Raw genomic sequence first — 24,754 nt, 5'->3', positions numbered from 1 at the left:
TCCAACCTCCGAGACTGTCAGATGTGGTTGGTTCCCACCCCTTCTCAGACCTGGGTCCTGAGTTTCAGCCAAGGGGGAGGTGGCAGACTCTAGGCTAGAGGAACAGACAAGACAAGTAGGTCTAATACTGGACACTGCCCAACTCCCCAGTGGGCTGAAGTGCCAGCTTATAGGGCCCCACGTGTAGACAGGCACTCCACTCCCTTCTGCGTGAACACAGAGCCCAGTGCTCCGTAGCCCCCAGTGTATGTGAAAGGGGCACAGACACATGCCAGAGCTGCCCTGAGACAGGCAGACAAACCAGAACAGGGGTCAAGTGCATCTTGCTCCTGAGCCTGCCCTCTTCCCGCAATGGAGCACAATTATCCACTAAGATGATTGCAAGGACCCTGCCCTGTCACTGCTCACCCGCCAACCTTCACAACACGGCTATTTATAGCACCCGTCTGGCTCTCACCATGAGCTCTGAAATGAGCCTTCCACTTAGCGGTAATGAGAGACTTACTGCCCGGTGGGGAGAAGCCACTCCAGGACTCCACTTGTCTGCCTGCCTGGCCACGCTTAGGGTTGAGGAACCCCCCTCCAGTTGAAGCAAGTGAAGAGAGAGAAAAATGAGCCCCCGGGAGAGAGAGGGAAGGAAGGTTTACTTTATCCAGCCAGGGCCCTCAGCAGCCGGCTGGAGGCCACATGGGGGTGAATGTCCTGGCCCAAGGTCTAGCTGCAGCTCAGCCTCTGACTCCATGGGTGACCCAGGCAAGGCCTTTCGTCCTAAGACTCTGTGAGCTTGAACAGAGTGGGACACCCTAGCCCTGACACCTCCAGGGGCAGTGAAGGAAAGTCATTATTTTTAATAGTTTGAGTCTGACCTTCTTTGCTAACATGGGTGGCTCTTTTGGCCATCTAATGAGGCCATGCCCCCAGCTCTTCCCATCTCCAAACACATCAATGGCTGCCTCTGCTTTTCCACCTGCCCACACACCCACCCCAGCCCTGGTCTTCAGGAGGAGGGTGAACAAGAAGACAACATCAGGAATGAGTAGCTACCAGGCTCTGGGGCTCTGCTACTGCCAGCACCTGGGGGCGAGCATCTGCCAAACCTGAACCCCACTCAGTGAACTGGTCACGAGGCCAGGGTCAGGGAGGCTCCCTGAAGAAGGTCCAGGTCATTCCCTGATAGCTAGAGGGAAAGGGCTCCCGAACCCAATCAGGGCATGGCCTTCACCAGCATTCCATACTCTGGGCATTCAAAGGGTCCAAAAGGAAGCTGCTGAGAGGTGATCAGCTACCCGGAGGCCCATCTCTCAAGGGCTGAAGACAGTCGGCTTTTGGGGATGCTTCTAGGAATCAGAGCCTGTGTGCACCCAGAAATTCCAGGGACAACCCTCACCAACACTCAAGCCACCTGCCTAGCTTTCCTTTTGGAAGTAACAGGGATGATAAGAGGGAGCAGTGCCCTTTCCACCCTCTCCTGGAGGCCAGGCATCAGGGTGGGTAGCACCAAGCAGCCACCCTTGCCAACTGCTCTGCCAGCCCCCTCATTGGCAGGCGGGAGGCAGCTCTCTGTGGCCGCTCTGTGCATCTGCCTCCTCCGGAGAGCCCGGTTCTGAAGTTGCCTGGCTGTGGACAGCCCCGTTGCCATGGAAACTGCATCCTCCATTCTTGCTGTCGCCTTCATCTCAAAGCCATCCGGGAGAACAGAGGAACAGGGGAGACAGAGGAGGGAGAGAAAACTGTGGCCTGGGGCTACCCAGCCCTTCCTTCCCTGCCCAGCCCTCCCTCCTCACAGCATCCCACACAGAGAATGCCAGCTGCCCAAGCCTGTCCCCAGGCCCCTGGAGGGGCAGCCTAATACCCGAGCCCAGCCCAGTCCTACCCAAGCCACCTGGGGGACCCTGGCCCTCCCTACTGGAGAGAGGCATGGAGCTAATTAAAATCTCATTGACGGCTCAGCCCAAATCATTTTAACACATGCTGGATCCTGTCAAAATTCAGACTCAGGGGCAGAGAAGGGGCAGGAAGAAGGCAAAGGCAGAAACTTCCAAACCAGGTCCATAGATAGGGGGAGGGGCTTATAAGTGTCCCTGTAGCCTCTCCTTGAGATCCCTCTCCACGCTCTGCCCACTGACCAAGAATGAGTTCAGTGGGGGGCTGGGGATGGAGGGTGGGGGCAGGACTAGCCATATGCCCTGTCCCTAAGTGATCAGGCAGAGAGAACAAGCCCTTTCCCTCCCAGCCAGGTGCAGTCTCTGAGGGAAGAGAGGATAGCCGTGGGCCAGCTCTCAGGTCCTCTCTGCACAGCAGGAGCTGTGGCCCGGGCAGCGTGTTGATGACCTGGTAAATATTGGAAAATCATCGAAGTAAGGCAAGGCCAGCTGCTTCTCCCTCAGCTAGCCTCAGGGAGCCCTTGGAGAACTGACTGCCAAGGACACCAGGCCAATGCCACACTGGGCCGGTACTGCTGGGGAAAGGGGACTGACTGGATGGGCCTGGAGTCTTCCCAGCCCTGGGCACAACCCCTCCCACAGACCAGACAGCCAGACGCTTGAGGAAGCATCACCAGGACAGGGGAACCTGCTCTGGCCACTGAAGCTACGGGCTACCTGATGAGGCCACAAACCAGGGCAACTCATTCGCACATGCAGACTCAAGGGGATCACAAAGCCCTGCTCCAAGGTGGGAGAGACGCAGATGTCTATAATCCTCCCCGCCTAATAGGAAGAAGTCAGCTAATCATGCCAAGGTGCCACTAGGAACTGCTAGAAACTGGATTCCAGAGTTCCAGTCCCTCAGACACACCTCCAAGGATTCCCTCCCCCCTGGGGCTTCCACAAACAGAAACAATAGGTGGACTTGGTACACCACCCATAAGGCAGGGATTTCCAGGAGACCTCAGCCACCAGCACTCCCCCCACCACTCCTGCACCAACACCAGGTGCTCACACCGCCCACAGGGGTGCCGGCAGACAAGGGAAGGAGCAGCACACAAAAGGCTGCCATGGTGCCACTGACCTGTCTACCTTGGGAACACACCACACGCTCCCTCCTCACCTCAGGCTGAGCTCATGTCCTGGGTGGGGTGCAGCTCAGGGCTCCTGCAAAGGCACCAGATTGGCATATGCCGAGCCAAGGTTTCCCCACAGGACCCACAGTGCCACCCCTGGTAGTTCTTACTGAATTAGGAGAGGGGAGGAGGGAAGAAAGAGAGAGGACTTGAACTACTCTCATTTGGTGTTCTGCTCTCAAACCATCAACCTGTGCCCTGGCCTGGGCTAGGGGTGGGGAGAGTGTGGCGTGCAGAAGAGGTCAGGCCCAGCAGGGGAGACAGGGTGGATCCCATTCCCAGGCTGCCCAGAGCCTGGGTTTGCTCAGAGCTATGCGGCCTCAAATCCTCAAAAGGACAAGGCAATGGGTGCAGGCCAAGGTCTGGGTCATGCATCTCCTAGATGAGCTCTAGGCCCAGAAAGGGATGAGGTCTGCTCTATCAATCTCCACCCCATCACAGCCCTCTACTTCCTGTCTCACTGAAGTGAGGGGCCCTGGGTCTTCCTGTTCACTCTGAGTGGACCAGTCCTACCTGTCCCTCCACGCCAGGCTGGAGAGCTGGGCAGCCACACAGCCAGCAAACAGCTGTTGCATCCCACCCAAGGTGATGGCATCTCTTCACTGGGTGAAGTGAGGCATGCTCATTTTTAATTTCACAGACACTGACGTGCACCCGCCTGCACATAGCAGTCCCTGCCAAGTGGGGGCTCAGACCCTGGAGGCCCCTTAGGCAGCTGGTCTGCATCGAATGTGCAAAGTGATGGGGGAGGCGCAGCGGGGGCTGCTGCTGGAATGTGGCACATTGTTATTACTCTGCCCAGGAACTTCCGTCAACTTCCCTCTCCCATGCTCCCTCTTATACCCAAGGGGCCTTTCAACAGCCTCTGGACCAAAACCTAAGCCTGTCTGTGGGGCAGGAAGTGACAGCAGGAGACAGCTCTGGGGATGCTGCAGTGCTAGCAAGGGAGAGCCTGCAGAAGGGATGGTGAGTACCCTTCTCCCTTGGAGCAGGACAGCCCAAAGCTCTGCAAATGAGAGGCAAAGGAGAAAAGGAATGAGATGGGGTTGCCAGGGACGGGACATAGGGTGAAGGAAGTGGCAGAAAGAGCTCCGGGCAGGAGCCCAGAGCCTTGGCCTAGCTATTGACCCCTCCCTGGGTCTCAATCTCCCCAACTGTAAAATAAAGAGATTGGAATAGATGATCTTAAAATAAGTGAGGAATTGGAAAATATGAACAAAACCCCCATTACTTAAAGACGATTGTGCACTTGAAAAACCCAAAAAGAATCAATGGAGAAGCTACCAAAAATATTAAGCTCACAAAATTAGCAAAAGCACAGCCCATTTTTCTGTGCACTAATCAGCCAGTTAGAAGATATAATGGAAGAAAGAGATGAAGGCCCTCTTGGGGTCAGGTCTAGCCCAGGGCCGAACTGGGAGCCCACCCCCACCCCAAATGGTAGGGGAGGGGATGGCAGAGAAGCAAGGCTTGGGTGGGAGTCTGGGGAAGACTGCAGAAGGGGGAAGGTGTGAGGGAGAGCAGGGCGCTGTGCCTGGCACCCCAGCCTGCTGTGCCTGCTGCCGCTGCTGCCTGAAGACTTTTCATTTTCACCTCAGAGCCGGCAGCTTGCCATGCAATTTACACCTCTGCTCATATTCCTTCTCACCCAGGCCATGGCTTCCTGGGCAGCCCAAGAGGGGGGCCTCAGCAGCAGTGGAGACCAGCGTGGGCTGGGGCAGAAGCAGGCAAGAGTAGTTCCCTCTAAGCAGGCACAGGGGGCACAGGCCCTTAAGCATCCTAATACCTGGGTGGGCCAGGCAGGTCCTGATCTGCAGCCATGCCCAGCCTTTCCCCAGGGTCCAGATAGCCAATACTCAATCCCAGCTCAGCCCTGCTCTGGCCTTCTGAGCCCTTGTGGAGCAAGAGCAGAGGGCTGGGGAGTGTGGGGGTGAGTACCTACACGGGGAGCTCAGGGGCTCAGACCTGGGATCCTAACACTCTCCCTTCCAAATGAAGGGGAGCCACAGCCTCCCAGACGACGCTGCTGCCATGGCAGGCTCCATAGCCCATCCCTCTCCGAGATCCTGCCGCTTAGTCTGCAGCATCTGTGCAGTCAAGGACCTTGAGCCCAGTTCGGCTTATAAGCCAACGAAAATGTTGCTGATTGATTATCCAGCAGCAGGAAGGCTGCTTGGTGCAGATGGAGCCATGAAGTCAAGCACCTGGGAGCCAGAGGAATCAGGAAGTGCCAGAGGGAAGGACAGCTGGGCAAGTGGGGACGGAGAGGTGGGGAGAAAGACAGAAGGTAAGGGAGGAGGAGAAGGCCCTGAATTTCTCATCTCTGACTGGTACCTCTACTTGCTGCTCAGGAAAGACCTTCCCTCTGGAGCCTTAGGTTTCCTGTCTGCATAAGCAGACAGACAGCCTCTCCCGATCTGAGGGCTCCACTAAAAGGCAGAGTTTTTCTGCTCTGGAGGGATCTCCCTCCTTGGAATCTCTCCTCCTTCCTTGTTCCTGAAATCCCAAGCTCTCTGGAAAAGAGCAAAAGAATCCTTCCTTGGTAAGGCCCATCTGCCTGGGGAAAAAGGCTCTCTCTGGATTGGTGATGGCCCAAGCCCACAGCACCATCCAGACAAGCCTCAGCCCCCAGGGTCCTGCAGGGCTGCCAAGCTACAATATCTGAGCTGGTATTTCGAGAGTGGTGGCTCCCACGCCCGCCCCAGCAAAGGCTGGCTTTGTGCTTTCATTACTGGGATAGGGGAGTGGGGAGGGGTGAAGCCTGAGAGGCTGAGGAACAAGTTTCAGGGCCCCAGGCCGGCAGAGGGGAGAGCCTTAGCCTCCTGTGTGGGTCCCCACACCTCAACATCCAGGGGCAACCTCCTAAGGGGAGTCAGGGAAGCCAAGCCTTGGTGTGTGTTTGTGGAATTGGGATGGGGGGGGTCTCCTCCTGGCCCAGGGAAATCTGGGAATGGAGAGTCACTGCTACTCTCTGCTAACTTCTGTTACTCTCTTTCAGAGTTGGACTGTGGCCTCTGGCTCTTCCTCTCCATCCCCCAGTGCTCAAGTCCTGTTCCAAAGCCAGCCTGGATGCTGTCACTCATCTGATCACATACCATTAGTGGCTCTCTAAAACCTGCAGGACCCAGCCTCATCTCTTGGGCCCAAATTCTTGCTCCTCCCCTGTACTCCATCCACAATGGATACACAGGCCATGTCCACGTCAATGCCTCTGCCTGACCTGCCTTCCTACCTGGAGAACACTACCCATCCTTCAAGGCTCAGCCCAAATTTCCCCAACCCCAAAGGTTGCTTTGCCTTTCCCAGTGAATCCATCTCTCCCCTCCCCACCCCACTCCCCCTAGGCTAAGCCCTGTGGCTGGGAGAGATGGTGGGAGGAAAGAGTTCTGGGGGCTTATCATTCAGCCCCAGGTCCTGGTGCTACTGAGCACACCCTCCTCCCTGAACTGGGGCAGGCCAATTAGCAGGTCGCAGCCCTGGCAGGTAAGCTAGCCCTGGAGCCATCTCCACCTCACTGAGGGTAAGGACATGAGGACCAATAAGGCACCTGCAGCAGCTGCTTCCTGTGCCCAGAACAGCTGCCAAGGTAACCCTTAATGAGTCCCTGCTGGGCAAATGGGCAGCCAGGCTCTTCCTGCCTTTTGCTTCTGGCTCCCCCAGCAGGCTCCCAAATCGACAGCCTCAGCCTATGACTCTGCCCACCAGGGCTGGAGACAGAGGGTCAAGTGGGTGTTAGGCCACAGTGCTGCTATTATCCCAGGCCCACTCTGGGTACCACTCCCAGTGCATCCCAAGCTCATGACAGTCCTCAGCCTCTTGGCCCCAGCCCCAATCATGGACAGAGCAGAGTGGCAAAAGGCATGTAGCCATCAGTGATTCTCTGCCCAGGGGATCCAGTCTGGACTTGGCCACTGCTTCAACTCCTGACCTTGGGTAACCTCCCCTCCCTAGGTCTCACTGTCGTTACTGGTAAAACAATGGGGATGCTGGCTTTGATTAGGACCCTATGCCTGCCTCCTAGCTCATTCCTCCATGCCCCAAACAATGCCACACAAAAGAGGACCCAGTAAATAAGTGCAGAGTAAGTGACTGAGCTGAGATACCAGGAAGGCCTTCCTTATTAAAAATAAAGCTCGGGAACTCTCCCAAATTAGCTCAGCAAAGGTGATGGGCAGGGAAAGAGACGACCCCAAATTTCATATTCTATGGGGGCTTCCTTACCTGGATTCCCACTGCCAGGACCATCCTGCTCCCTACTGGTGTTTTGGCCTCAGTGTGGACTCAAACCACCCCTATCACTGACTCCCTCAAAGTCACCCAGACAGTCTGAGGGAAAACAAACACAGGAGATTGTGAGCCACTGGGCAGGACCCAGACTCTGACCACGCTGCTGGGAGCTTCCTCCCTGCTCACGCTCAACAGGATGACCCACTTCTGTAGCCACCCTGCTGAGGCAGCTGAGTCCCCCGCTCCTTAGTTTCCAGCTGGCTGTCCCTTGACACTGCCAGCCTATCACCCACCACTCAGGAATTCAGTCACATCCACTCCAGGGAAATCTCCACCGTGACACTCCCCAGGGCTTCCTCCAGGTCCAGCTTCCAGCTCCCCCAGAAAGTGCCTCTTCTGGGAACCCCTCCTGCCCCTGCCTGCACAAGGGATGAGCCCTGGCACCTCCCAGCTCCACTCACACTGCAACTGCCACGGCGTCCTCAGGATCTAGAACAGACATGCAGTTGGCCAGGGGTGGAAGAGGCATCTGCCCAATGGTGTCCCCCTCTTAGGACAGAGGTTTTCAAACCAGTTAAGTCTCAAACATCCTCCTCCAAACAAAAGCTCAGGAGGTCATCTGATGTGTAAAACCCAGAGGCAGAGTTACTCCAGCTGAGGCAAGTAAAGGTCTGAGTGCAGCCCCCTATCACTGGCTGCCAGCCACAGGGGTACCTTAGCACAGCCCCTAGGCTCTGGCCCCCAGAGCAGTCTGAGAACTAAGGTCTGGGGTCCCTGCTCACAGCTGTCCCTGGTAGAACAGCCCCATCAACCCAGCTATCCCAGAACTCTACCACCAAGGTTCCCCCACTGGCTCACTATACCTGCTCTGCCTACCACACATCTCCAATTCTATGGAGAAAGAGCCACTATCTGACCTCCAGGGCCTGCCTGCATTTACCCAGCCAACCAGCCTCCACACAGACAATGCCCTCCCTAAACTCAGGAGATGCCCAAACATCACAAGGAGACCTCCCTTGAAAACCTGGGGAAAGCAGAGACCCTGGGGAAGGGGGTTTATGGAAAAGATCATAGATCCTGTTGAAAGGAAGTCAGGCACGGGGGTCTTGGCTGGCCAGTCTAACACTCTTAGTGATCTCCTCACCAACTGCAGATATGAGCCAAGTACCGAGCTCAGGGAACTCACACACAATCCCATACGTGGGACCCCAGGCCTCGCACTCATCTCTGGTCTGCTCCATGTGCCCCAAGCCTTCCCTGGACGCTCATTAAGACTGGTCTCACCTTGTGGTGAATTTTGAGGCCTTTGCCTATTGTTCTGGGTTGATATCTGGTCCCCACCTCCTCTGTGGCATTGCAATTTCAAGGAAGCTCAGTTCCCTCCTTCAGCTGCCAGAAGAACCCCCTTCCTGGGGATCAGGGAGTGGTCTCCTCTTGCCCTGGAGGCTAACTCCTTGGACCCTGGTGGAGCGGCCTGACAAAGCTGGGGCATCTTCCACATAGACAAATAGTCACACAGAACCCAGGGACCCCTCACACACATGCTGTCCCAGAGTGCCTGGCCTGGGGCCCCCAGTGGTTTACGTGGAGAAAGGCAGACTTCCAGCCCCTAGAGCTTGCCAGGCTGCCAAGCTGGGGAAGCCCGGCCAGAGAGCCAGGGGCTGCCACACAGACCACAAAGCTGGGATCCAGCCATCCTTCCAGAATCCCCACAAGAGCCCTGACAAATGCTTGTCTTTGGGTTCCTCACAGAGAACCCCCAGGACCTTGCTGTCCCATGAGACCAATCCTGTCCCAGGCTCAGACATCTGCCACTGCCGGAACAGCAGCTGCTCTCCACCTCCCTCATCCAAAGCTCTGAGATCATTCACCTCCACCCCTCGCCCCAGCCTCTGGGGAAGCAGGTGAGCCTGCCAAGCCCTCCCTCCCCTCCTCTTGGCTACTGCCGCCCTCACCACTCCTGAAATAGAAAGCCGACGGGCTGCTGTCACTGCATCTGAAGCAACTCCACAGCAGACCCAGCCTCAGATCCAGAGAGAAGCCAGTGGGGTGGAGAAAAAAGACATGCGCACATGTACGTAACATGTACATACACGCACGCACACATGGTTAAAGGCAGCCAGCTGTCAGGGTTGGGACAGTCAGAAGCACTCAGAGTCTCATTAGCAGCCTCTTTTCTCTGGTCTCAGGGCAGTGGGGAAGAGGGCAGGTGTAAGAGCGAGCCTTACATTCTCTTCTCTCTGTCACCTAGGCCAAGAGAGGCACAGGGCCACCCCCTGTCCACTGCAGGCTGAGACCAACAAAGAGAACCGGCCCCTTCCTCGTCTTTCACCTGGGTTTGTTCCTCACCCCCAAAACCAGCAGAGCACCTGGGCCGTGCCTCCACTGAGGGCAGCCCGGCATCTGTCTCACTCTCCCAGCTGGTGGTCAGGCCCACACAGCACACCTCGCAGACATCCCTGAGAAGCCCCTTGCATTGCCCCGCACCTGTCAGGCTTCCTCATCACAGGCAGGAGAGAGGATGGTACGACCCCTGCTGCAGCCCCAACCCCAAGAAAATCAAGCCCAGAGCACAGCTGACAGGCTCCCACGGGAGGAGGAGGTAGGAGGAAGGGCTTTCATCAAAGAGGTGACGTCAAAACCAGGCAACTTGTGAAGCTGTCAGGGGCCAGGAAATTTGGACAAAGGTGTCTAAAAATAAACCCCTGAAGCCAAGAAAAGGCTGTGGTGGCTGAGTTGCTCGCCACCACACCACATGTCCTGTTCTGAGGTCTGGAACCCAGAAAGTCTCTTCCCAGGGGTGCTCCTCCAGACTGGCCCTTGAAGCTGAGGATGACACAGACAAGACCAGAGACACCACACACCAGCCCTTCCTTGGGTGAAATGCTGAGCAGGCCTTAGGCACTGATGTCTCTCTTCCTGCCCTCAACACCAGTCAGCTCCCCCACCTCCTGCCTCACCCTGCCCCTCAGCCTCCGGCCCGACCCCACGCCCAGCACCCTTCTGGCTGCCAACCTCCAGCTCACAAAGGAAATCCTCCTCCATCCTCCCCATGCCCCTTCCCTACCACAGCAGCCCTCCTGTTTCTTCTTCCTGTCTCTGCCCACGAAGGCCACAGCTGGTGACCCAGGGCCCCATTTATTCATTCCCAAGCCCTGATACCAGACACTTAACCAGGTTGTGTCTGAACTCCCATTTCCATCACCAAGGCCCTGTCCCTTTTCCCAAGCTGCTCTGGAGAACAAGCCACCAGGTTCTTCCAAAACCGTCAAGTTCACATTCTTGCTAACTTTTTTCTCCTGTTCCCTGATCCCAGCCACACTGGCCATGCCCTCTGTACACTTTGCTGCCTCAGCCACCCTCCAGGGCAAATACTGTCAATAGGCTCACGTCACCAAACATATTCACCAGCCCAATCCTCTCTGAACTCCAGACTACACACATCACTGTGGACTCCACACCCCATCTAAGAGGTCCCTCAGGCAGATTCCCTGACACAGCCCACAGAGCTGGCCCCCCAAACCAGTTCCTCCCTCCGCCCTGCATACCTCAGTAGAAAGCACCACTACATGCTCACCCACCTGCCCTGCCCAGAGGGGACTGCAACTTGTGACTCCTCCCACTCCTTCCCCTGCCCATCATCCAACACATCCACAAATCCATCAGTTCTACCTCCAAAACAAATTGTCAGTCTCCACCCTTGTCTGCATCTCTACAGCTACTGCCCCAGCCCAAGATGCCGCCATGCACGGCAGGATTCATAACAGCTTCAAAGCACCTCCACCCGGCCCCCATGAGCCATGGTCCAGCCCTACCCTTCCCAACGACAGCAGAGCCCATCTTGCAAAGGCGCAGCTCGGATCCTGGCTGGAACTCTGCAGTGACTTCCCACTGCCTTTAGATCAAACCCACGCTCCTCACCCTAGCTCTGCCTAGAACATTCTTACCACCCCTCCAAGGGCTCTTCTAGGATTTTGCCTGAGAAGTTACCTCCTCCGAGAGGCTGTCCCTGACCACTCTGTGCACTTGGTTCCCCGCCTTTTCTCACCCTGTACTTTCCTAGCATGTATCCCGTTTTTGTTTGACGTTATTACCTATCTCCACACCTCACTGTAAATGCCTATTTCATGCACCAGTATGTCACACCACATCCAGCATAGCACCTAGCACAGACACTCAATAAATACAAGTTGAACAGATGAATAAACGATCACTTCCAAGCCCAAATTGGGATCATTTCCCTAGCACCCAAGTTTACAAAATGTTTTAGAGGAGGAGTAATTTACAACAGGGGAAGTTTGTCTCAGGGCCCTTGCTCTGCAGGCCCAGCAGGATAGGGACAGGGTGGGTCTGGAGTGGGGGCTGAGCACTAAGGATGTCTTTGTTCCAAGTCAGAGCTTAAATGACAAGACTGGGTTTCTGAACAAACTACCCGTACTCCTGGGAGATGCTTGGGGCCCAAGAGGTCTCGGGTGTATGGAAGAAATGCCAGCAGCCTCTGCCCATCTTCCTAGCTCCACAGGCACCTGCTCCACGAGGTGCTGCCCTCCCCAAACAGCCTCTTCCTCCCAGGCTAGGCAGGCCTCCCCAGCACCCACTCAAAGGACTGGCTGCCCCCTGACACACACACCAGACTTGTGTCTCACCTTGATGTAGGCGTCCAGGGCAGGATGGACACGGCGGGTAGCCAGCCAGATGGACAGGGGTGTGGTGTAGGGGAAGGTGGCCATCACCACATGGCTAGGTGCCGGGAAAGAGAACACCTTGAAGCCAAATTTCTGATAGAGTCGGATGAGCTCACGGGAGGGTGACTCCTCACCTTCACTCAGAATGCTGCCCACCGCACAGCGGCACTTCTCAGAGGGCACCTGGGGAAGCAGAGCAGGGTGTCAGGGCTGGGCAAAGGAAGGAGGCCCACAGACCTCCTGCTTCCTGGCTTCTGTGCCAGCTTGGGCCTGGCAGAACCACTAGCTCCAACAAGCCACGCAGCCCCAGACACCATAATGGAGATGACAATTTCCTGCTGAAACCCGGCCTGTGGCATCCCGCTGCAGGACTCTCCATCCCTCCATTGCACAGGGCAGGCTCCTGCCAGCTGTGGAGGGGCCACAGAAGGGCTGGTCAGGAAGCAGAACTGAACTCTGGGTTGCTGATCAAACTGTGTGAGATCCTCTTCCCCAGGCTCTTAGGCAGGGCCAGCCATCATCACCAGGGCCTCAATATCTCCTCTCCAACCCACACCCTATCCTAAACCCTGCCCCACTTCCCAAGCCCCTTCTTAGCTGAGACTGCTGGTTCCCCCTAAGTCTCCCTGGACCCCTAGTACCTACACTTCACTTCACTCTGCTCCCCTCCCTCCCCTGGCTCCCACAAACCCCACCCAGGTAAGGGCTCCTACGTGAGTCTCCAACACTTCCTAGGCCTAACTCCAGGCCTGAAAGGGCCAGCACTTGCTTTTCCTTCTGGTATCAGGGGTCCCAGTTTGTCTCACCTCCTGACACCTGAATCTGTACCAGCCCCCAGGGGTATCTCTTCCTAAATCCAAAAGACTTACCACAGACCTTTTGCTCTCTATCCCAGGTTTTCCTCAATCTGAAGGCCCTACTCAGGGGCCACTGACCCCTAAATTTAAACTCCTTCTACCTCCACTTGCTCTTCTCCTCAGCCTCCTTTCCCAGTACCGTGAAGTCATTCTTACCTGTCTCTGCCCTCCCATTGGCCCCTTCCAAGTCCTGTCAACAATCCCCCAGGGGTGTCTCAGGCCTGCTCTGCCTTCCTACCCTGGCCAATGCAGAGTCTCACTTTGCCTGAAACTTGGGCACTGACTCCCACCTCTGCGTAGTCCCTGGGGGTCACCTCCCACTCTCTGCAGCCCTGGTCCCCTTGAATCCTATGTCATTAAGCGTAACTCAGGGCTCTCGTGGCAGGCAATACGGTGCAGTGGTCAGGACCACAACTCTGAAGAGAGGCAGGCCTGGGTGTGAATCTTGAGTCCTGTGCTCTGGATGAGTCCCTTGGTTTCCTGAAGCCCCAGTTCCTCGATACCAACTTACAGAATTGTGAGATACTTCACAGGAGGACTGAGCATGGTTCAGCAAGTGCTCCATACTTGTTGTCAGTTATTAGTAGCTATGACACTGGCCAAACACGTAACCATTGGCCCAGGATGCCCATCTACCCAAAACTCTGAACATGTAGCTCCTCCCTGCCCATCCTTCAGGTCCAAACACCCTCTTGGAGAGCCTCTCAGGGTGGCTCAATGGCAACCCCCACAGACTCCAATACTGTGCTGTAAACTCTTACCCAGATCAAGTCAACCTTGCAGCTCAGTCAGTTCTCTCAACCTCACGCTCCTCCCACCCCACCCAGAGGCGCTGGAGAGCACTGCAGTACCACCTCTTGTCTCTAGATGGTGCCACTGCCCCATTCACACCCAAGACTTGAGGATGGCCAGAAAGGCAAGTGGCTCTGGCAGGCCGCCTGCTGACAGACCAAAGGACAGTGTCTGCGGCAAAGCCCATCTTCATGTTCCTAACTAACCCTAGCGACCTATGCTATACAAAAGAAACATCCAATACAGGTTAAACAGAGAAATGGATGGAAGGTCAATTGGTAATCTCCTCTCCAACACCTGGCCTGCCTGGGTTTGGGTCCCAGGGTCTTGATCACCTCAGCAGCCCTCACGGACCTTCCAGCTCCACATCCTTCTCAGTCCCCCAAAGGCACCAGAACACCTGTGATCATCCTGCTTAGAACCTCTCAATGGATCCCAATTCACCTCTATGATGAAACTTTCGAGGCCAGCATGCAAGGCTGTCTCAGGGTGGCCCACACAACACACTGCCTGGATTTGTCCACACACTGACCTAGCACTCCTTTTCTGCATCCCTAGGCCTGAGTAGGGGCCAAGACCCAGGTGGGCAGGTGCCCACTAATCATGTGAGTGGCAGAGGGAGAGACAAATCCGGGCTCTGGCCAGCCAGCCTTACCAGCCTCCTCTCCCACCACACCCCCACACAGAACTATTTGCAGCTCCCCAAACATGCCACATCCTCCCATGCTTCCTCCCTTTGCGTAGGCTACTTCCTCTGCCTGAAATGTCCTCGTAACCCTACTGCAGAGTTCTTTCTGCCTGGGAAACTCAACCATCCTTCAAGACTCAGCTCAACCTTCCTCCTGAAAGCCTCTGTTGCTCCTCACTAAGCAGCTCCTCCTCTCTGATCCCAAAATGCCCACCAGAGGGAGCAGGTCTTCTGCTGCACTGTAACTGGTGGCCTCTCCTCCCCACCACTCCGGGGCTCTAGGCAGAAAGGTCCAGGATCCTGTGCACAGAAGTTCTTCAGCGATAGTACAGGCATGCATGCATAAACCTGCTCGCACAGGCTCTGCATCATGAGCAAACCTCCTCTCCCTCTCCCTTGAAAAAGGAGGAACTCTTGTCATGGGGGAGGGAAGCAGCTAATAAGGAGACAGGGCTCCTGAGATCTTCGGCACAGGGACTCCCTTCCTGCCTGAGCAACTTTTCAGTTCCAGAAGTGAGAACACTTCCTGCCCCTTCCCCTGTCCAAGTGGCTAAGGGGCAGACTCGGAGGTTACCCAGCAAGCCCACCACCTGCTAAGCAGCCCCATACCAAGCGGGAGCTGGGAGACATCTGAACCAGGCACCAGCAAGGAGGAGATGGGGCAGGGCCTAAGACAGGCTGGGGAGTGGCAAGGCTGGTCTCAGAGCAGGGGAAGGCTTTCCTGGGCTCCCAGGAGAGCCCAGGCCTACCTCCAGGGGAATGGCCCACTGAGATGGTCAAGGGCCCAGAAAGCAGGAGTGTCTTGATGGCTAGAAACCCCACCCACCTTGGTTCAATACAATGTCTTTATTTGGGCCTGATCTTCGAAGGGCAGGCTGGGCCTTCCAGTTCTGTCTTCTCCCTTTCTTCCCTGTATCAGTCATTTCTCTGGGTACCTATGACTAGAACAAGAGCTGGACCAGAACTAGCACCAGCAAGGAACCATACCAGGGAGACAGGGCAGTGGCCAGACCCACCACCAATTTCAGTAAGGCAGGCCCATCCAGAATCTGCCCTCAGAGCAAAAGTGCTAGGAAAGAGATACCAGAGTTATCTCCTTCAGGCTGTGAGGCCTCTTGAGTCCTAGCATTCTAAGAAGAGCACAGTCTGCTTGGAACCTACAGCTTCCGGGTACAAGCTGGCCCTACTGCCCCTTCTGGAGAGGCCTTGCAGTACCTTGCTGACCCTGCTGTGTGAGGCCATAGCGAAGAGAGGGTCTCTGCCTGGCCAAGACCTCACTGAATCTGGAAACTGGACAAGATCAATAAATTCCAGGATCCAGGAAGAAAAAAATGGTGTCAGCTAGCCCAGACCAAACCCAGCCTTCGGGTTCACTAGAAATGGGCCACCCCAGGTCCATAACCTGCATAATCTGACTGGGACAGCTGCACTGTCTGCCAATCCCAGACCCAGAGGGATACCTTGACTCCTCCCTGGCCAGACTACCCAGCCCACCTTTCCACAGGGGCCCACAGTTAACCTGCTGTGAGCAGAAACCTAGATTCCATCTAGCAGAAAATCATCACAGGGTACCTGGGGTAGGCGATGGCCTGGGCCTCCAGGAAGCATCAGCTCAGCTCACATTCCCATTGCCCTTGTTGAGGGCTCAATCCTGGGAAATCTTACTCCCTCACCCCACCCCTTCCCAGGCTCCATGTGACCTCAGTGCCTCCAGGGAGAGCAGGGGGCACCATCCCCACATATACTGAAGGGGAAGTACGGCACAGGCCTACGTCAGAAAACTCTTACTGGCCTAAGCCCCTGCAGACGTGGTGACCGTAAACCGATTCTCAGTGGACTAGGGGGAAAAAGAAACTTCAGTGTGGTCTAGTTCACTAAAGGCAGTACCCAACCGTCACCAGTCCCCTCCCCAAACTCCTCCATGCCTGGAGGCAGCACTCCCTCCTAGGCCTTCCCCAGGTGAGCTGAACAGGCTGCCATGCCCCACTGGCCTCAGCCAAGCTCCCCACAAGGGCAGGCAAGCAGGCAGGTTACTTAAGCCCCAAACACAGCAGCGGAGGCGGTGGCAGCAGAGGGTGGGGCAGGAGGAGGAGGGCCAGGCTGGCAGACAGGACAGGCCCATGGGCACAGGAACAGCAGCCCAGCCATTAGGGCCTGTTAACAGGCCAGAACTGGTTAGGATCAAATAAGATGCTCAGGGTCCTCTCCACCTCCTTCCCAACACCCAAGGCTCCCAGAGGAACTAGGCCCAGGAGGGGAGGCAAAAGTCACTGTCCAAGCAGGAGAGAGAGGGCAGAACTATACAAAGGCAGGACAGAACTGGATCTGTGTGTGTGTGTCTGTGCGTGTGCTGAGGGGGCGGGTGGAGAGGTGGGGACAGATCCTTGATTGACTCTGGAATCACCCCCTTCCCTTGGCACTTAGAAGAGGAAATGACGAGACTTCCCTGGTGGTCCAGTGGTTAAGACCCAGCACTCCCAATGCAGGGGGCCAGGGTTCAATCCCTGGTCAGGGAACTAGATCCTGAATGCTGAGACTGGGTGCCTGTGTGCCACAACTAAGACCCGGTGTAGCCAAACAAACAAACAAATATAAAAAAAAAAAAATCATTGACTTAAAAAAAAAAAAGAGGAAATGGCCACACTCCATGAATGTGGCATCCTGGAGAGGAGAGGGACACCTATGAGCCACTGCCAGAGTCTGTCAACTTCTTGCCACATGCTCCTTCCTTCCTTCCCCCGACCTCCACCAAGGCCCTCAGGGATGAAGAACGGAATCCCTCTTCCTGCACCACAAGAACCACTCGCCCAGATCTTACAGGCTTATCCCATGAGAACTCCAAAATATAGGGCTGGGTGGCTAACTGACATACAGACATACATATGTATCTCCAGGATATATGCTCAAGCAGCATCTCATATGAAATGGTCCACTGCAATCGCCACAATCTTGCCTTGTTGGTACCCTTCTCTGTGTCACTTCCTGAGCCCAGAGACAGACCAGGGGAGCCTCACCAGGCCTTTCTCAGGAACCAGCCTCCTTCTGTCCAGCTAAGGCCTGGAAGGGGTGTGGCTGGGGAGCTGTCAGTCTATATCTCACGGGGGTGGGCGGCACCCAGAGCACATGACCACCTCTCACCTGGTCACTCACTGCCCCACTCACAGAACCTGAAATAGCCTCACTTCCTCCCACACTCAGAGAAGCAGGTTCTGGCTCCTGTTGTGTTGTGCTGTGCTGGGGAGGGTGGAATGGGGATGGGACACTCCACAGCTCAGCCTACATCCTGTCCCTTCTTTCTGTGAACCATATTATGCAGGGCCCCATGCTGGACACTGCTGTAGGAGGCAGCTGGGGAGCAGAAAGCTTGGCTTCTTGGCCTTCTCCAGGACTGGATGAGGCCTGTCCTTCAGGCTTCCCTGACACCCCCCACCCCCACTGAGATGGCCTGAGGGCTGGGCCCCTTGGTCCCCACTGTGCAGCAGTGCCCAGGACAGAGTGGCACAGACAGGGTGCTCAAATATTTGCTAAATGAAAATAAAAAAGCATGAGTAAACTCAGATAGTACCACAACTCCTGCTAACTGCTCCTTAGTCTCCTCCTCTATAATATCAGCAGTGTGGACCCAGAGGCTTCAGTTCCTTATGGACCAGATAGTCTGTGATAGCCATGAGCACCTGAAGCCTGGGGGTCCAGGGTTCCCTGAACCTTTTAGGATCTCTGCCAGGCAGGTGAGCCATCGCAGGTGCCAGGGTGTGACCCAGCTCTGAATAGGGACACAAGTTTCTTCCAGAGTGACCGAGGACTGGGATGGACAGGATCAGAGGGGCCACTTTTAGACATATATATTCATTCTCTGTGCCAACCAGATGGTCACAGCCAGGCCTAGGGTCTAAGCCTGGGTTATGAGTGCCCAGCCTAACAACCCCTCATCACACCTAAGTAGCATGAGTGTTTTTTCCACCCATTTTTTGTTGTTGTTACAACAACTTCTTGAGGGCAAGGTACTGGGGTGAATGGCTCACCTATGTCACTTAATTTAACCCTTGCCAGCCTACCTATAAGCAGTATTTTTAACATTACTCTGCAGATGAGGAAATGGAGGCTCAGAGAGGGTATGTGGTATGCCCAATACCACACAGCAGGACAGTGGTGAGACAGAATCAAAACGCAGAACTGCTAACCTTGAGTCTGTCCTCTCAGGCCATGGGCCCCCAGACTGGTATCAAAGTCGGGCTGTGCCCAGCCAACCCTGGAAACCCAAGTCCCACCACCTCAGACAGTCCACCACACCTCCAGGAGAGCTGTACAGTGGGCTGCTTGGAGGTGGCTGGGTCAGGAGGCCATAGGGAGAGTGTCCCATGCCAGGATTCTTCTATCTCACTTTTCCCTGAACCAGCCTCCAGCAATGACCCAAAGGTACCGTGCTGCCTTGGCCCTTTCCCATTCTGGAATTAGCACCTCCAACTCAAGAGGCGATGTACTGCTTCTGGAACAGGACATGCCGGTGAGGAAAGAGGCAGCTGCAAGGACCCTCATCCCTCCCACTGAGGTCTTGCAGAGGGTTCCAACTGGGTCAGATGTGGAAGGAGGAGCAGGGTCCAGGGGAGGGTAGAGGAGGGAAAGGGACTTACACAAGAGACCTCTGCAAGGGTGGGGGCCCGGCATCTGGTCTAGGAGCTTCCCATAGCCCAATGCCTGCCCCATCCCACTTGGGCCCCAGTGTTCTTGACTGTCAGTTAGTGCCATCTCCGAGCCATGTGACCTAAAAACCTCAATGTCTACTCATCCCTCAACCAGGCCATATCACCTCTCACCCAGACCCAGCCCAATCTCCTCGATGGCCCCCTGCCTCGTCTCCTTCCCTCCTCCACCTGCCATCCACTTAGTTTCCTAAATCAAAGGTGGCAAATTGTGCTGTACCTTTCCTCCCAACCTACTGTACCTCCCACCACCTGGCCCAGCAAACCCTTCTACATCTTTCTCCGCCCACCACGTGTTCACTTGCCACACTTCCTCTGTCAGCCGACATCTGCAGGCCTGCACTTTGCAGTTCCCTTAGCCAGGAGGCCCTTTCCAGTAGAGCAAAATTCTACTCATGACAGAAGACCTCCTCTCTGAGCCTCCCTGGCAGACTTGAGGCAAACCCACAGCTCGCTCAAAGTTCTGTGAGCACTGAACACAGTGTCTTGCTGGAGATGCATCTGTACAGGGCTGACTTGCCAACCACACAAAGCTTCCTGAGGGCAGGGCCACGTCTGTTCATCTCCAGAGTGCAGGTGTCAAGCAGAACCTGGCACAGAGAGGGAGTCAGCACACCCTTGTTTCGACTGAGTACCCCATTGAGGCCTGTTCAGCACATGGTATGGAGGCTACAGGCCTTGCCCACTTGAGCTCTCCAAGCAAGAACACCAGAGCTGGGGATTCTCAACGCCTGGTGTGCCAAGGCTCAGAGCTGGAGGCTGAAGAACCCTTGGCAGAGCTGCCAGCCCAATGCAGCTGTGGGCAGCACCACCTCATGGCATGGCAGGAGGCCATATTGGTGAGTCCCGATTCACCACAGGCTGTAAATACAGCCATATGCCTACAGGGTGTCACTGATGTCAGGTTAGTCTCTGACCCCAGCATCTTGGACATTCTGGACAGCTCACCTGGCTCCACCTGCCCCCAAAGCACTCTCCCAACCAGGCAGCTTGATGTCCAAAGAAATGCCTTATCCCTGGGCCAGGGGCCACCATAATGGCTGGAAGATTCCACCTTCTTTCAGCACAAGAGCTGAAAGAGGGAAGTCAAAGAAACATGACCTCAAAGAGAGGGTAGCATCTGAAATGGTCTGGTCTTAGAGTGCTGGCTTCAAATGGGGCTGAGGGAGGGAGAGAAGAGGAGGCAACAGACCAACGCCCCCTCAGAGGCTAGGGACTCACAGTGGTGTGGCCCCCTGCACTCAGAAGTCCATGGGCAGAGACAAGCCAGGAAAATTAGATCGTGACAAGTAGAAAGCCAGCATATCGTGACAAGTAGAAAGCCAGCATATATAGAAATCTGGAGAAGTCCAGATTAAATCTGGAAGGAGCTTCAAGCTCAGAGAGGAGGTGGTGTGCATAGCCAGCTCAACGATTTTCCCACCCCTCCCCAGAAACCAGAACACCCCTTGCCCAAGTAGCCCTGCCCCATGTCTGTCCATGGGGTAGAACCCCAGCCAGGGCCCAGGAGGCTCCTTACCATGCGGGGGTTGTCATAGTAGACGGCAACGGAGCGGAGCTTGGGGGAGACACTGCAGCTCTCTGTGAAAAGCCGCCCAGTCTCACCATAGGGCCCCACGTGGAACTTGTAGGCCATGGTGACGTTGCGGACGGGGGGTGAGCCAGCACTCACTGCCACCCCGGCCAGCAGCCCTGAGTACCCAGCAAAGGCCAGCAGCGTCAGCAGCAGCAGCAGAGTGAGGCCCCCAATCAGGCCCAGGAGTAGCAGGTCCGACATGGCTCTGTGCCCCCCACGCCGCACCCCAAGGCAGCTGCAAAGGAGACAGAAGGAAGAGGTGGCTGGTAGCCTGTCTGACCAATGTGCCCACCTTCCCGCCAGCCAGTTCTGGCCCAACCTCAGCCCTGCCTTGGGTACTCTGATGTGGGAGAGGCAGGAGCCAGAGGTGTTTACACACAGAGTGACCTAGAAGGGAGTTACAAAGGATGACTGAAGCTACAAGCCTCTTTATTTCTTAATCAAAACTGTTGAGGCTCTCAGAGCAGCTCTGTCAGCTGGCAGCCTTGGTCACACCTGGGGTAGCTGAGTCATAGAGGGGCACAGGAGTGAGTCAGCCAGGGACATACTCCTGGCCCTGACCAGCCACCCCTGCTGGGCCAGACGTCAGCCAGCCTGCCTTTTCCCCACATTGCCTCTTCCTTATTTCTTACCACAACTGAGCCACACTGCCTGCCCAGACTCCCCAAGCCTCATGGGCCACTGCCAGAGGGAGGACAGGCAAGCACAGGGCCCAAACACGTATTTAAAAACAGGGAAACCATAAGGAACAAAACGTCAGGGGGAAAAATGTGCCACAGGAAGGGATTCTTGTAGGAAGCTCTCCTCTGCTAAGCACATCTGGCCCGTGAAATACTGCTTTCCAACAAGCTCACCCACCCAGAACCAAAGGAGAGACGAGGTTAAAATAGCCTGAGCAGGCAGAACAAAGTCTAGCACTATGCTTCCCAGACTTGAGCGGAGCTACCGGTGCTAACAAGCTTCATCTCACTTTCCCAGTCCATAGATTAGAAACAGCAAGGAAGAGGAGGAGGAAAAGACTGCTAGAAGTGGAGACACAACAGGTAGCTGTGAAAGTTACCCACGGCTGGAGCATTTCATCCTATGGTGGAGGGGTGCTAGCCTGGCAGGGAGCCACACCTGGGGTCCACTTGCTGCCCTGTCCCTCCCCCTTCCTTCCCTTCTCCCCAACATCTCCAGATATTTGGAATTCAGTTTTTGTGGTTCTGATCTCCCCACCTGACCTCCTGTACTAGGTAGTTTACAGGAAGCCATCCTGGGGTAGGTATGCTGGGGCAGGGCAGGGGTGTCTTTTTTCCTTTTTGTGTATGTCATTTATCTGACAATTCTCCCTCTTCCTCAGTGGCCTTTCCCTGTTTCCCGTATTTGCTATTTGCATGGTACAAGCAATAAAGATACTTGTTTCAGGGGAGAAAAAAATAAAAAGCAGAGAAGCTATCAAAGAGCAGGCCTAGCGACACAACACATAGGTTGGTGTATGAGCCATTCAAGACAGACTGCCCGGAACTCCATGAAACTTGGGGCCAGAAAACTAACCCTCTTACACAGAGGGCTTGACCTGCGTCACCCAGGGGGGGAAAAAAATCGCACCACAGAGAAGACTATTTAAAGAGGAATGGAAGCATCTGACCCATTGGAAGAACATTCTCACCCCAAGTACTTAAAATTTTAAAAGCTTTAGGAGCTGAAAATCAACATGTTGACCCTATGGAAAACAGCTGTATGGAATAATTTGTTCCCTGTGGGTTCTGGGTATCAAAATTTTTTGCTGAAAAACTGTCTTTGGAGTCAATGTGCACACCGTGTTTGTCTCACAAAAAAAGCAAAGTAAACTTCTAAACCTTTGGCATCATGACCTTGAGGTGTCTCACACTGGTCTTCTCATTGACCCCTGTTCCTGGCCCCCAGCTAGTTTCACTCCTGTTTTCTTTGATGATAATGATGATGAATCTTCCACTTAGTACTTACTATATGCTAGGCACTGTCTAAACGTTGAAACACAGATACTTCATTAATCCTCAAAACCAAGTGGATATGGATCAGAAAACAAGTGGTTAGAGATTAAGAGCCTTGCCCAAGGTCACAAAGGTACTAAATAGAGCCACCTGGACAAAATGCAGGCAATGGGAATCCAGGTAGTCTGATTCTAGGCCCCCACATCCACTTTCTCTCTCCTCCCTGGGAACAAGACTTCCAGAAAAGCCCAAGCATTTAATCCACGTTGGACATCTCTGAACCCAAGGCTCTCAGCTGGAAGCTCTCAGCATCTAAGGCTCCCACTCATCTTGGGAGTGATCAGCCCTCACTGTGACCTACCCCCATCCTCTCAGCTGCACACTCCCTGTCTCCTGAAAGGAGCTTAGTTCCCACATTTCTCTCTCACCTCCTAAACTGCCCAAAAGAGGGGTGAAAGGTACCTGGGGGCCGCAGAGCTTTGGTCAGCCCAGGAAGGAGGCAGGGCAATGGAAATTTCCCCTTTTCTCAAGATAAAGGGAAGGAGAAGGGCTGGGGAAGCTCACCTCTAAAGCCAGGCTCAATTTTAGCAACTCATGGCATCCAGCACGGCAGGGACCAAACGCTCCAAGTGCTCCAGGGCTGGGGGCAGAAAGAAAATAACCACTGAGCCGGGCACCCTGCCCTGACTGATCTCTTTTCAGGGAAAGTCCACAGGGGCCTCTACAAGAACTCTCTCCCCGCCACAAGGTTGCACCCTCCACCATGCCCTCAGACCCCTTAGGGAAATCAGAAGCCAAATTCCGCCTCAAAAATGTCAGCTCTTCACTAGACCCCTGCTCACATATCCCTGTTCTTGGAGAGCCCTCTTCCTGGAGGGCTCCAGCCACCGCACCTGGCCGTGACACAACCCCTGCCGCTGACCCCGGGCAGGTTGTGACCCCTCTCGGGCCTCGGTTTCTCCTCAGGTTAGAGGCCCAGGCGGAGCGTCTGGGCGGGCTGCCCCGCGCTGGCTTCCCGAGGCTGCTCACGTGCGCCGCGGCGGCTGGCCTCGCCCTTAAAGCGCCCGCTGCAAGCAAAACTTTGGCACTCGGGGGGCGCGGGAAGACGTGGAGTCTGAGGGGCCTGCGCGGGAAGGACGGGACACTACCTCCGCTCTCGGCTTCCAGCCCCTGCTCACCCTCTCCTCGCCTATTTACCCAGCCCTTTTCTTTTCAGCCACGACCTCACGGGGTCCCAGGCACCTCTGCAACTTAAAGGAAGTTAAAAGTTTGCAGCCAACGCTTCGAGGCGCGGCCTCAGGAGACGGGGGCGGAGTTAAAGTACGGTTCTAGCCTCAGTCTTCGTGCTCCCCACCCCCTCGCCCTCCCTGGCTCCCTTGCCTCCGGGCGTGCCCTGCACCCGTGACCGAGGCAGAGGGTGATCCGGGATAGTAGGCTGGTCCAAGGTCGCGTTCGGGACCTTGGACCGGCCGGGGCGAGCTGTGGCCGAGACGAGATGCAAAGAGCGGCTGGGCAGCGGGGGGTGACGGTGGGGACGCGGGAGGCCCTGAGGTTGCGCCCGGGCGGACGGAGGTCCCAGGAGCTCGGCGCGCGTGGAGCCGCCCCAGCGTGAACACCTCCCCGGCCCGGCCCTCACCTCAGCTGCCGCCCGCCGCGGACGCCGATCAGCGCACGCGGCTCGGGGCTCAGCGGCGGAGCCTGCGCGCGCCCGCCGCACACGCTCGCTCCGCCCCCTCTCGCGGCAGGACGTGGCCGTGGCCGTGGGCGCGTGCGCGCGGGACCCGACGGGCAGAGGCCTGCCCCGCCCCGTATCCAGGGCAACAAACGTGAGCCTGTTAGGGGCCGAGCCTGTCAGGGGCCGAGCCCGCCCCGTACCTTCGTGCCTCCCACAAACTACTGGGTTGCAGATGGTGATTTAGGAACAACCTCTTAACTTCTGGGTTGTCGAGAGCACCCCAGGCATGAGGGGAAGTAGAGAGGCAGTGTGGGGTCCCGGAAGGCGGCACCGGAGAGGATCGTTTGAAGAGGCTTGGGAAGTGCAGCACGGCAGTAAAAGCCTGGCATTTGTACCACCCTAGTTACTGCTACTTTCTCTCACTGAGGCTTCGCGACAGACCTGGGAACCGGGCAAGGCATGGCCACTTGCTCCCGTTTTACAGCTGAGGCTCAGGGAAGAAGCGGGATCCAATCTCCGGACAGCACAAATATCAGCT

General features: G+C 55.8%; 1 protein-coding gene across 3 annotated transcripts in view; it reads right to left on the bottom strand.

The window, feature by feature from the left end:
* TEX264 (testis expressed 264, ER-phagy receptor) overlaps positions 1-24,296 on the bottom strand; it is a 29,344-nt gene extending 5,048 nt beyond the window's left edge. Inside the window, exons 1-4 of one of the 3 annotated variants that reach the window (XM_027120954.1) lie at positions 24,178-24,295; positions 23,106-23,181; positions 20,530-20,821; positions 11,935-12,156 (exon numbers count right to left, since the gene is read on the bottom strand). In XM_027120954.1, the coding sequence (XP_026976755.1) occupies positions 11,935-12,156; positions 20,530-20,787 (480 nt within the window). In that variant the 5' untranslated portion in view covers positions 20,788-20,821; positions 23,106-23,181; positions 24,178-24,295. Of the gene's footprint in view, positions 1-11,934; positions 12,157-20,529; positions 20,822-23,105; positions 23,182-23,434; positions 23,661-24,177 lie in introns of those variants that run through there. The other 2 variants (XM_027120955.1, XM_027120956.1) reach the window with 2 other exon arrangements.
* Between the last annotated feature and the right edge of the window lie 458 nt (positions 24,297-24,754).

The sequence above is a fragment of the Aethalodelphis obliquidens genome, unplaced genomic scaffold (assembly GCF_003676395.1).
Source record: "Aethalodelphis obliquidens isolate GAN/ISIS:26980383/991018 unplaced genomic scaffold, ASM367639v1 scaffold22, whole genome shotgun sequence".
NCBI classification, from domain to species: Eukaryota; Metazoa; Chordata; class Mammalia; order Artiodactyla; family Delphinidae; genus Aethalodelphis; species Aethalodelphis obliquidens.
Note: the sequence above shows the minus strand (reverse complement) of the source record. Positions and strands in the feature narration are given on the sequence as shown.